Raw genomic sequence first — 14,040 nt, forward strand, 5'->3', positions numbered from 1 at the left:
CTGTTTAAGTCTGTAGTATTTGGTTATGAAACCCTTTAAAAATACAACTAAACTGCAAAAATGAGAGTTGATTTCTCTCGGTTCAGTTACAGAAAATGTCCCTGCCTTTAGCTCCTTCTTACTAATTTCTCCAACAACTCCCCTGCCACCCAGGGAGCTTTGAGCACTTTGCCCCACTGTTCTGCCTTCTGTCTACTGTTATCTATTATTGACCTCAATCTCTTCCTAAGCCACACAGGGACTCGAAGCTGGCATGTGATCTGATTCTAAATGTTACCTTGCCCTATCTGTAATATTTTGGCAATTATCACAAGGGGATATTTGGGAAAAAAAAAACTTAAAGTGCAATGAGAGGAATCTAAATAAAGGAAAAACTCCACTGAATTATTTAAAATACAGAAGAAGGGCAATGGGGACATAAGTGCTTCTTGCAATTCTTCTATTCCTCTGTAAGGATCAGATACAGCTCCCAAGAACGACCGATCACTAGGCCTCTCTTCACTGACTTTTGACATCATAACTTGAATACAGATGTATGTGTATATATATTTCAAGGACGCACAGTTTTAATATTTAAACAACAAACATATTTAGCAAAAGAGGGAAGGAGAAATAAGTAAGAGTGGTTTACCTTTTCTGCTATTTTCAGAGAAACATCTCTAATAGTACTCAAAGGAGGATAAAGCCGGCCTTCTTCCAAGTGTTTGTCTGATACTTGCTGAGATATAACCTTAAGAAATAATAGAAAAGAAGTTTACAGTTCACTGTAACCATGTGATCATTATGTGGGTAATTAAATGAGTGATCCCATACAAAGGCCATGTACAGAAACCAATCACATTGATGTGACTGCCTAACTTCACCTCCCTCTATCAATGGAAGAACTAAGTACAGAGAGGCTACTGACTGCTAGAACCGCACAATGAGTGAAAATTAGGGGAACACAATCTGGATTTTCACTTAGTCTAGTGTGTTTAAGTGTAGCCTGAGATACTGGATGCTTTCCAAGTGATACACTAGGGGAGCAGAGGGGAAGGAAGGAAGGAAGGAAGGAAGGAAGGAAGGGAGGAAGGGAGGGAGGGAGGGAGGAAGGAAGGAAGGAAGGAAGGCAGGAAGGGAAGGAGGGAGGGAAGGAAGGAAGGAAGGAAGGAAGGAAGGCAGGCAGGCAGGCAGGAAGGAAGGGAAGGAGGAAAGGAGAGCGAGGGAAGGAGAGGGAGGGAAGGAGAGGAGGAGGAGGTAAGGAGAGAGGAAGGAAGAAAGGAAGCAAAGAGGGAAATTCGGAGGAAAAGGAGGAAGGAAGGGAGATTTGAGTCCATTAGAACTTCTTAGATGTTAAGGTTTAAACATTTATGAGTGTCCAGCACCATAGGCCTATGGTAGACCCGTATCTCAATACTGACTCAACTCATTATTACTGGGAGGCTTCAGCTTATTAGTTACTGGATTTGGAAACAAGCTTCATAACCAATCAACTTCAAATTTCAAATAGTTCTAAAACACTGCTTTTATATTGCAACTATTACCACGGGTTTATTGATGATTTCCACATCACTGTACTTTCTCTATAATGCTATCAGAATATCTTGTTGAAAAGACTGGGTACAGTCAGGAGGTGTATGAATTAGGAATTATAGTTTGAGCCTTTCTGCTTCTTATGCATCCATTGAGAATTCTACACTATAAGAAAGCCAAGTAGTATTTTCTTTTAAAATACACTTAACTGCCAAAAATTTTGTGTTGCCAAATAAAAAACTAACGAACCAAAACCTACATGGCATCTTTTAAAAGTATAAAAAATAATCAGTGAAAGAACTTTCTTCTTTTTTGATTTCTAGCAGTAAATATCTGTGGTACTTTCTAGTTCTATTTAATATAACTCAACAAAAAATTCACGAAGATTTTTCTTTGTGACTGTAATGGTACTTAATGCTACTGGAGTTTTCAAAAGACAAATGAGAGACTTTGTTTTAAAAGAAGGTAATAGAAAATTATCTACAGAGATAACACTTCATTTTTAAAAATATGACATTTCAAAGAGCATAGTACAACTAGTAATAAAACGTAAATGTCGCAGTGTTTAATACTAGAAGCATGAGCCAGCCTCATCCCCAAAAACTGAGTATAAGAAGGGCCCTATGCAGTGCCAGGAAAGACAGGCTGAGTTCTGTGGAGGAAACCTCAGGACTTGTCAAGTAGGACGGGAGATAATGCAGACACGCAGGCATAAGCATACCTGGTGTGTCTGCAGGCAGTGAGACGAGGAGGAATGAAGAGAATGCCAGGTTTCTAAATATTGGCGCTTACTTGGCAAGCAGATATCAACACAGAAATGTGTCTTCCGAGCATGAGAGAAGGTAAGTATCTGTTTAAAGAAGTGTTTAACAAGACATTTCTGGGGAATGTATCAACAGAGATCTGAAGGTGTATAAAAAAAACTGAAGTGATATGAAGTATAGGAACGTGTTGAAGGCTAAGAGAATACTAGTAGAAAAGCAAAAAGATGTATCCAGGGAGACCACTATTATTACAAGAATAAAACTGTTGATCTCACCATATTTTCCCCCAATGTGTTTTGGTTGTTGATTATTTTCATGGACAGTCATGAAATTTGTCACTAGAGGGTGCTAGAGCTATTTAGGAAGGAAAATACTGTTTATAGAGCAGGAAAGATGGCTCTTTCTGCTGTGCCTGCTCTAAAACACAGTGAGGACATTTTGCTCCATGAGAGAACAACTCTAAACTGCTCTGTGAGTGACTAAATCTTTACTCATGTTAGCAAATTTTATTGAGTTAAGAAAAACTTGAAACAACACAGCTGCCATGACTCGAATACAGTGAAGTAAGAGGAGAACACAACAGCATCTAGGCCCTGCTTTCACAGAAGAGTACCAGGGGCCAACCTCTGAGCCTAGGATCTTTTGGATCACATCAGTACGAAGAATCTAGGTCTTTGCCCTAGATGCGTCTTCGTCATACTGGAAAGAACAGCATATTTGCAGGATACAAATAACTAAATATCAGTTGTTTCATCTGGTTCAATTCAGCTCTTACGTTTCAGTGATTTAGTTTTAACAAAAGAAATTCCCTCAAATTTCTCACTTGTGAACTGTTTCCTGTTCAAATATGAAAACATGATGTCGGCCAGATGAAAATTCCAGTGGCTTTACAAATATATGCCCAACACTGCACCATCTCACTGAGGCTTGACAAGCAGGACGAGGGAAACTGATGGGAACTGGAAGCTCGTGTAATCTCCTGGGCCCTAGCGATGGAACTGTAGTTGACTTGTGACCTTCAAGTAGGGTAAAATCTCAGACCTTTCATAGCTGTTGGCAGTGTCACACTCCCTGTCGGGCCTGCTGCGTGAGTCTGAGACTCTCCCCTGGGATCCACACTAGAGCTTACTTCTGCTGTTTCAATGAACTCTACAAACAATTTTCTTACTTATTTTCATTTCTGCTCAAATGCTAGCATAGGTTCTATTTTCCGCACTGAACCCTGAAAGAGGTAGCAAATCTGCTACAACATACTTTCCTTAAATGTCACTATTTAGAAAGGCCCTTGCAAGAGAAATATTTCTCCATCACCGTTTGGAAACAAATATTTAATAGTCCCTTTACTGTCACAGAACTTGATTGGAAACATCAAGGTGAATAACGGCTCATCTTAAGAAATCAAGAAGATCTTAAAAGAACATTGAGATATGAACCCACTCCCCACTTCTCACTCTCCACTAGGAACGATTTTCTTTGTTTTAGTCTTTACTTCTTCTCAACAGTAAGTCAAAATGCTATACAAATAAAGCACTAGACAACCCAAGCTGAGCACATTTTATATATGAAACAGTTCACAGTACCTCGGCGGTAGTGAGAAAGACCTTATCTGTGATGTGCCTCAACCCACAGGCCACAACACCAAGAGCAACTCCCGGGAACACGTAGGAGTTGTTGCCTTGCCCGGGATATAGGGTCCGTCCATCTGGAAGAGTGACTGGATCAAAAGGACTGCCACTGGCAAAAATTGCACGCCCCTGAAATGGACACACATTAATTTTAAAAACAAGTGTGTTATAACAGAAGTATACCACAGCCAAAATAATGACTATAGCATTCAGCAAGAGTGACATTTTGATGACCAGAGTAGAGTGGCTCAGTGGGTAAATCTAGGGCAGCTGATGCTGGAATCCTACAGCAGTGCCTGTTGTGAGTCCTGGCCGTTTCATTTCCAATTCAGCTCCCTGCTAATAACCTGGGAAAAGCAGAAGATGGTCCAAGTGCTTGGGCCTCTGCTACCCATGTGGGAGACCTGGACAAACCACTGTTCCTAGCTTTGGCCATCACGGAAGTGAACCAGCACAAGGGAGATCTCTTTTTTTCTCTGTTTCTATCTCTCCACCTTTCTCTGTAATTTGGCCTTTGTAACAAATTTTTTTAAATATTAAAAAAAAAAAAAACAACAAATGCTACCTTTTCATTAACTCTATAGGTAATGTAAGCCAATTTTTGTGATATTCTAACTCACTCTTTACTCCTACAAGTAGGTGAAGTGCAAGGTACTCTAAGACCATAATTTCATTTTCTCCATTGGTCCAAATTACACACCCATTTCTACACTAAAGGCTACCAATTGTACACCTCCAAGGATCAAACATGACACGATAAATTAGAGTATTGGGAATAACTATTTTGTTGTTTGCAAGTTAGGGATCAATGCTATTTCCAAAGTAACAACTAAAACAAACTTCATATATTTCTACAGTCAAGAGTTAAATGCAAAATTACATGGAAAACATATTAGCCAAAGTAGATGTAGTAAATGAGAGGAAGACAATATTATCAATAATTCTCAACAACTGTTTTCATTTTTCCTTATATTACTATTTTTGTCCTAAATGTCTTGAGGAATTTCATTCTTTAGATGCTTCCAGAAGGCATTCATTAGGGGCCTGCCAGATGCTCAATGTCACACTGTTAATTAAAGGAACAGTATCACATTTGTGAGGAAGAGTATGGGGTTAGTTGAGAATATTCATGAGGAAAACCCAGCAATAAAACATCACCATCTAAGAACATCATACTCTAAGAAATTCACCTCAGAAGTTGAAGGCACCAATCCCTGGAGTGTAAGTGATTACAAAATGGATTATAAAGAACAATGCAGGGTTTACTTTTTTAAAAGTAGAGCTGAAACAGCCCAGTAGTTAAGATGCCCATGTCCCATGATGGAGTGCCTGAGTTTGATGACTCTGACTTCCTGGTAATTCACACCTTGGGAGATGGCAGTGTGGGGAGGCTAAAGTAACTGGGGTCCTGCTACCCAAGTGGGAGATCTGGATTGAGTTCATAGCTCACGGTTCCCAGCTTTTTCTCTCGCTTTCTTCTTTCCTCTCCTTCCTCTTTAACAAGTAGATAAGGTCCCGAGTGAAACTGAAGTCCTCACTTTGCATGCACCTGGATTCCATATGGGTGCTGGTTCTAATCCCTGCTTCCCATCCAGCTCCCTGTTTGTGGACTGGGAGAGCAGTCGAGGCAGGCCCAAAGCCTTGGGACCCTGCACCTGTGTGGGAGACCTGGAGGAGGCTCCTGTCTCTTTGCTTCAGATCAGGCTCAGTTCTGGCCTCTTGGGGAGTGAATCAGTAAATGAAAGATCTTCTCTGTCTCTCATCCTCTCTGTATACCTGACTTTCTGGTAAAAATAAATAAATCTTTTTTAAAAATTAAATAAAAAGTATAAACACTAAAAAGCAGAGGCACAAAGTTCTTATCTGTGCAGAAAAGCGTAACTTTGTGATTTTACTGTCTGTCATAGGCCATTTTGGATTTATCTCCAAAGTAAAAATTTTAGATAGTAATAAATGATTAAACCTATAATTTGCTACAATGATTTCTTCAAGTCTTGGAAGTGAAAAATGGTTAATGTCAATATATTGTCAAGTATATCTTAGTACATAAAACATGAATAAATAGCATAAAATAAGCCAATTTTTTGAATCAGTAAAATATTGAAGCATCGAGGATTCCTATTCCAGTTGGGCTGGGTGTCAAGCGAGCTGCCCAACTGCTCCACCCATGGCAGCAGATTCAAACCCAGGATTTAGAAAGCAAAAACAGAAGACTGTGGTTTTAGACTGTATGTTTCACTATTTGAGAATAGCTGGTTAAAAGTTATTTAAATAAACACCAAGAACCAAGTCTTTTCTTTAACATTTACATTGACTTACAAATTCCTGGGGAAAAACTATCACTAAAATTAATTTTACTAAATAAGATTGATACAACAATAATCTTGAAAGGGAAATAGTTTTTATTGTTCTAACACGTTCATTGTTTTTTCAACCTTGGTTGTATAATTTTTAAAGGTACACTGTTAAATACCTTGGATATCTTCTGTCGTCCTACAGTGAATAAATATTTGATCATTAAAAAATCAGTTATACTTTTTACTTTACCTTAGTTATTTTATAGCACTGTTCAGCAGAACATTCTGCTTTGCTGGTTGGATTACTGAGAGCAAAAATAATAGGCCGCTCATTGAAGGAAGCCATATCTTGGAGAATTCGTTCTGTGAAAGCACCACCGATTGCAGCAACTCCTATTGAAGAAATGAGACACTAGTGATTATGGGCAGCAACAGTAAATTCATCCAAGCAGCCCAGAGTGTAGAAACAACACAATGTCTGGTCATCTTCTAACACACCCTGAAGCAAAATATAAAATATTTCTACTAAGCTGATAAAAAAAGATATCTGTCACTGCTAACAATCTTTATAGTTACAAATCTATAAGTATCTATAATAAATTATACATAAAATATCTGGCTTATAATAGGCTTCATTAGTGGTCAATAATCTGGAATTATGATTATAGCCTTATGCATTAGGAAATTAAAATATACCCAATATACACACACATATATACAAATTATACATTCTTGCTATAAGCAGTTTAATGGGTATATCTGTCAGACTATAAACAATTCCATTTTATAAAATGATGGTAGACATTTAAGATAACTCATTCAAATGCGAAATTAAAGTGTCACTGATTGACTAAAGTTTAGCAGAATTAAGCAGTTAGTGTGATGGAAATAGTAAGAGTACTTAAAGAAAATATTTTGTAAAACAATTTTAAAAGCTTAGTAAAGGTTCCATTTGAAGTAGCTGTTTTTATTATGGTTTTCTTATTCTCAATATTTCAAAGAGGCTTCTAGGAATGGAGTATGTTACAAAGTAAAGACTCATTTTAGAGACACAAAATGAAGGATAACAGTTCGTAACTTCTGAGACTTTTAAAAAGCTCATAAAATTGACCATGTAAAATATCTTACTGTGACCATACAACCTGTAAATAACCAGGTTAAGTGCTATGAACATTTAAAAAGAACAGTAAGACGTGATTCTTGTCTCATGGAGGGTTGAGTTTAGAGTTCCCTATCTCAGTACTATGGACATGGCTGAGGGACCATCCCTTGCATATTGTAGGACACCTAGCAGCATATTTGCCTTCTTCAAGCTAGATGTCAGTAGCTCCTTTTTTCATCCGAATCCTGTAAACTCTTGCAGTCATATTCCTTGAGGGGCAAAATCTCCTATCTGAGGACCACTGTCTGTCCAGGATGATTACATTTGGAAAGTCCTCAGACTGCCAGGAGTAAAAGGCCTACAGAGTTATCACTGGGGCCACACACTTGGCTCAGATCATCAGTAACAGTAAGATGGCATTGCTGTTGTGTGACTGAATAGATTGAATACATAATTTTGTTTGTGATTTCCAGAAAACCAAATTTTGCCTCAAAAGCAAATAGTAAGAAAACTAATCATGTCAAAGTAGGGAGTCAGGACACAAGAAGGGAGGGCAAAAAGTTTACCTATGAGTGCAGTTGGTTTTATCTCCTGAACAATGGCTTCTAAGTTCTTCATTTCTTCATGTTCATGGGCAAACTGCTCTTTTTCTTGTGTTAAGGAAGCACGTCCCTAGGTATAGAAGTAAAACTGATAAATCTGCTATGTGTGCATGGGAGTCAATGAAATCTAGGATTACATATATCACCAGAATGTATCCTGAACTTTTGTATGTGACATGACTTATAAAGTCATTCTAAAGTTTCTTCTTCAGTTGTCATTATATTATCTCATTCATTCTTTAAACAAGTGTTTATGCAGACAACCCTCCAGAAAATTGAGCCATAACAGCAAACAAAGTATTTCCCTCATTTAGTTATTTGATGATATGAAATATTTAAAGAGCGATACTGTTCGCATTAGTTACATTAGCAGATTTTTAGAATCTAGACTTTAGCTATGCACTACCCATTGGTGTGTCATTAAGAATGATCATGAAAACATTTATATCTTCCTTAGATTTTCTTAATAGTTTTTTGTTTTTAATGTTATGACAATAAACATGCTATGTGCTATATACAAAACATCTAATTACAATAGCCTATAAAGTTTTAACATTATAATAATCCTAATTACAATATCCTACCTATAAAGTTCTAAGATTCACATATCTCACTGATATCCTTAACAATTTTGAGAGAGTTCAAATGTTGCAAATGAGTTTTAGAGATATTAAGTAACTGGTGTAAAGTGAGGGAGTACACTAGAACACAAAGTTTATGCAATATAGTGCAGAATAACCAGAAAAAACATTTATAAATAATGCAATCAGATGTTTATAAATGGCTAATCCTAAAGATGTTATCATTTTGTTGCATTAAAATGTTATTGTTATTTTTTTTATTTTTAAGAACAAGACATTGATTTATAGGAAATTTCTTTCTGCTTGTTTCTTCCTCTATAAATAAGTATCATAGAAATGTCTACCGTTTCAGGTTGTGGATTAAGTAAAATAATAACAATGTAAAGCACTTAGGACTATTCCTAGTTTTAAAAAAGAGTTTAATGTTAGATATTGTAGTAATTAAAATTACTATGATGAAAATCAACCATGACATAATCACTTATAATGCTCTTTTAATTGGCTGTAAAGTATTGTTTCTGTGCCACTGTTTTCCATTATGAGCCTGACTGTGGACTGATGGTTTCCTAGAAACAGAACTCATCACTAGTCATTTTGGGGCTTCAAGGGGCCTTCTCCCTTTAAGCCAGAATACAATACATCCGAGGCATTATGAAAAAGAATCTTAATTCAATGAGAAATTTGAAGGTTACCATTTGACATTAACGTCAATAAAGAATAATTTCTAATAGTATTAACATGAATATTGCTATATCTTGTTCCCCATGCTTATTAAATAAAATTAGTCAAAAGAATCATACAATTCCTACAGTAATTGGAAAGCAGAAAATTTCTCAACAAAACCAATATTTCATCACAGCCTTTGTAGAATTATTAAGTATTTGACATAAACTCGGATTGAATTTGTAGGCAAAATTAAATCTTCAGTTATTCCCTTTATATTTTGAGACAAGATTTTTTTAAACTTGTCCTTTCATGATTTACATAAATCTCTAATATTTGAAATCTTTGCAATTCTCATGAAATGTGGAGGCACCACCTACTTGGCGATTTCACTCTGACATCTTAGCTTCATAGCTAAGTTTATTCCATCTCAATTACAGATATTAATTAGGCATTATTCCAGCATCTAAAAAGTGACTAGACCTATGCTTATAAAGAGGAAAACAGTGGTAGTTGAGGGTATCAAAGAAGTCTCCTTGGATCATGGGGTTACATACGTAAACTCCTCACAAATTGAAACCATTGTAAGTAAAAAATTCACTTAATGCACCGAACACTATAGTGTACCTTAAAAGTGCCTATTTAATAACAGTGTTGAATATCTCATGTAATTTGTCATGATACAAGAAAATAATCATTTTTTGAGCAATGCATCCATTTTACAATCCACCAATCCATTTTTAAAAAAAGATTTATCAATTTTATTTGAATTACTGAGAGAGAGACAGAGATACTATATCTGCTGGTTCACTCCCCAAAATGGCTGTAACAAGTAGAGCGGGGCCAGATCAAAGCCAGGAGACAGGAGCTTATCGCGGATCTCCAAAATGGGTGCAAGGATCCAATGATTTGGGCTACCTTCTGCTGTTTTCCCAGGCCAAAAACAGGGAGCTGGATTAGAAATGGAGCTGCCAGGACATGAACCAGTGCCCATATTGTATAGTGGCACCACAGGCAGAGGATTAGCTTCCTATACCACTGAGCCAGCCCCCAATCTACTTATTTCAATACATTATCATTGCTTTCATTACCTGGCAAAAAAATAATGTTGAATTATTAGAGAGATCAATTCTGGGTCATAGGATAACAAGTTGGAACCACTTGGCAGTTTTAACTACCTAAACAGTTTTAACTGCCTAAATATTTACAAATTATTTCTGTGAGTACTACAAGCTATATCTCACGAATATTTCGATTCTCACATAGTGAAAATTCCAGGAAAGATAGCAAATAAGGTTATGGCTTGGAAAGGCATATTTCCTGAGAATAACTTTTAGTTTTAAGTATTTCAAACAACACATACTACAGGCTTTTATTGCAGCTAGAATTTATGCATCACACACACATCTATGTATTGGACCCTCACGGCACGTTAAAGAAGAACCGAGCATCAACATGGTGGCTGCGATGCCAGCATCCCATACAGGCACAGAGATCTTACGTTCATGAGAATGAACCAGAATTAGGCTTCTCAAAGCTAATAGCACCACAGCTACCTGAAGATACACAGTTTCCTAAGCCCTGTTTCCACAGCTAAATGAATTCTAACTTAGCATATGTATTTTTAAAATCTTTTTGGTGACTGGAACTGATTAACCCATTTTGAGAATCACTGTACCAAATGATCTACCATAACCTTATCATAGACGCATTTTAAAACATATGATATATTCACAAAATGGCATAAAACATTGACTTCTAAAGGAGGAAAGTTACAGATTAATAAATTAGCAATGGCAGATTTCTAGTATTTTTTGGCAGACAATTTGAAATAAAATGAAATGTATTTGAAGTGAGTTAAACTGAGACAAATGCTTAAAGTGAGAAGCAAATTGTAAAGATAACAGATAAATACTGCATGGAAAGGAAAGCTGTATGCTTCCATTTAGACAACTTACCTCATTAGTCAGAGATCACGCCAATAGCTTCTGGCTACTGAAGCCAGAATCTGACCAGATGTCCTGTCTAGTAAGAAACATAGATTACCCACAGCTCCACCCCTAGTCTTCTTGATTACTGGTGTGACTAATGAATACTAGCATTACTAAGTGCTCTACTTGGCAAAAACAAGCAAGTTAAAACACCAAAAATACAAAAAAGGGAGCAAGGACCATAATGCAGAGGCTAAGCCTTGCGTGAGATGCTGACATCCCATATGGATGCTAGTTTAAGTCCTAGCTTTTCCATTTCCAATCTAGATCTTGTTAATGGCCTGGAAAGCAGAGGAGGATGGCCCAAGTGCTCGGGTCCCTCAACCCACTGAGTAGATACTCCTGGCTCCTAGTTTCAGATTGATCCAGCAACCATTTGGGGAATAAACCAACAGATGGAAGATCAATCTCTCTCTGTGCCTCTCCTTCTCTCTGTGTTATTCTGCCTTTCCAATAAAATTTAAAAAAAAATTTAAATATATAAAAGGTGATTGTCTTTAACATTTTTAAACATAATCTAATGAAGTGGTTAAAGAACCAATCAGGAGGCTCAGGGACGTGACCCCTGGCAACATGGCTGCTGCCAGGGCCCCCAGCTCGGCCAAGTTCGTCTCCCGGAATGCAACCAGCAGTCTTCACGCCCACTCGGAAGGCTGCTTCAGGGAGGCTGGACGCCCCACGCGTGGCCCTTTTCGGGCCTAGCGTGGGAGCACAGGTACAGCTAGCCGACACTCGGGCCGGTGGCGCTAGGGGTGTGGCTAGACCCAAGCCCGGGCCGGGAAGAGGGGCGGGGCTGACGCTCGGGGACGTGACCCCTGGCAACATGGCTGCTGCCAGGGCCCCCAGCTCGGCCAAGTTCGTCTCCCGGAATGCAACCAGCAGTCTTCACGCCCACTCGGAAGGCTGCTTCGGGGCAGCCAGTGCGCCAGTTGGCACCAGGCTTTGCCTGCTGGCCGCCCGGCCAGGGAGCCCTGAGAAATTGGTTCTCTATGCTGCTCAAGACGGCTTCATGCTGAAGCTATAGCGTTTTGGGGACACCAAGCAATCCTAAAGATTTCCAACGGCTGTAAATCTCCCTCAGACGAATTTGCTGCTATCATGGTTTCACCCCATAAGTTCCGAATGATTGTAACTCCCAATATAATGCCAATTCCTTACGATACACAGTAACTGGGTGGGAACGCAGAGAAATCTCTCATTTCCCTTGAAAAAGCTAGGAATCCACGTAGTGTAACCTGCAGGAACTAGATAAGTATCTTAAAGTTGATAGATCCAGACCAGCATTAGACAACAGCAAAAGCTATAATGACACACAGGGGAATTAGGAACGACCCAAACAGTCTATTAACAAGTGGTCATATGCACAGAATAGGGGAGAACCCCAGAGCGGAACAGAGGGACTGGAGGAGGCCTATCCCCCACCCATAAGGACTCCCGGACTCCCACCAAGGTCTATCAGAACGGACACAAGAACGTCAACGCAACTGCCAAAGAGAACACGGGGATCTGGAATGCCTCCGAATGCCGTGAACCCAGATGACAGACACCCCCTCTCTTTGGACCAACTACACGAGATGGAAGAAGCCCGAGTCCTTCCACATAGGAACCAACGACATCAGAACAACAACTAGGAACCACGATTGGTCATCAGAACCAGAAGATCAATAAACTTCTGGTGGGACAGTGGGGGAGGAATCCTCTCCAGTCCTTACCTAGTTTCAGCTCTGGGCCTCCACCCCCTATAAAGACCAACAAGGTTCCTCCTAAACCCCCCTCCCCCCCTACACACACACACACTCATACACACACTAATAGGATGAGATAACCAAAGAACAATAAAGATAGGTCATCAAGGACTCACTCATATACTATTAGATGGAACATAAACAAGTACTCATTAGCAAGGTATGAGAGATTTCTCTGCAACACCCCCCAAAATCGTTACACACCTCAATTGAGGAGGTGACATTGAAATAGTTGTAGAAGGTAATCAAGAACTTACATGTAATTTTTACATATTGTCTACTCAATACTATGTCAGACATCTAATGTTTGCCTGGATTTAACCTGTAATTTATGCTTGGTTGATTGTTACTTTTTGAACCTGTCACTGATACTGTCTAAACCCAGAGGTGTGGAAGAATTGAACTTTTTTTTTTTTTAACATATTGTTCACTCAACACTATACCAATTAATCCCATAACATTGTATATTGACGCTGATGTTTTGTTGGGGGTTTTAACTGACCGGAACTTTACTCTGTTAGCTCTACCTTCAGACCAGAGAAGGTCTCCCCAAGAGGCCACTGAACTTATCTGGACAATAAGACGCTGGACTTTATGCTAGGTACATGCTCACAATGAAGGAATTTCAACTGAACTTGAACTGTGGTTATGCAGCAAGATGGAGCAATCCACTATGGGAGGAGAGGTGTGGGAGGGGCGGGGGGACTCCCCAGTGCTTATAAAACTGTTTCACATAATACAATGTTAATAATGAAAAAAAAAAAAAAGAGCCAATCAGGAGCCCTGAACGCTAGCCTAGTGGCTAAAATCTTTGCCCTGCATGTGCCAGGATCCCATATGGGTGCCAGTTTTAATCCTAGCAGCCACGCTCCCCCCTGCAGCTGTCTAGGAGACACAGAAGAAACTCCTGGCTCCTTGTTCCTGATCAACTCAGCTCCAGCTGTTGCGGCCACTTGGAGAATGAGCCATCAGATAGAAGATCTTTCTCCGTCTCTACATCTCTTTATCTTTCCAATAAAGATAAAATAAATCTTATTTTTAAAAAATGCTTCTAATTTTCACACTGAAACTCAGGCATATAATCTTTGACTTTCATTTTTTAATAGCTACATACAAATCAATCATGCTTTATATGAAATTAAAATGGAGAAATTGATC

General features: G+C 38.7%; 1 protein-coding gene across 3 annotated transcripts in view; it reads right to left on the minus strand.

Moving 5' to 3' along the window:
- ME1 (malic enzyme 1) overlaps positions 1-14,040 on the minus strand; it is a 168,405-nt gene that overhangs the window by 3,066 nt on the left and 151,299 nt on the right. For all 3 annotated transcript variants that reach the window (XM_040983693.1, XM_040983692.1, XM_040983694.1), the window contains 4 exons: positions 7,867-7,972; positions 6,449-6,591; positions 3,857-4,030; positions 632-730 (listed from right to left, as the gene is read on the minus strand). In XM_040983693.1, coding sequence (XP_040839627.1) covers positions 632-730; positions 3,857-4,030; positions 6,449-6,591; positions 7,867-7,972 — 522 coding nt within the window. The remainder of the gene's footprint in view (positions 1-631; positions 731-3,856; positions 4,031-6,448; positions 6,592-7,866; positions 7,973-14,040) is intronic.

Source organism: Ochotona curzoniae, unplaced genomic scaffold, assembly GCF_017591425.1.
Source record: "Ochotona curzoniae isolate NIBS_2020 unplaced genomic scaffold, NIBS_Ocur_1.0 contig_3819, whole genome shotgun sequence".
In the NCBI taxonomy this organism is placed as follows: domain Eukaryota; kingdom Metazoa; phylum Chordata; class Mammalia; order Lagomorpha; family Ochotonidae; genus Ochotona; species Ochotona curzoniae.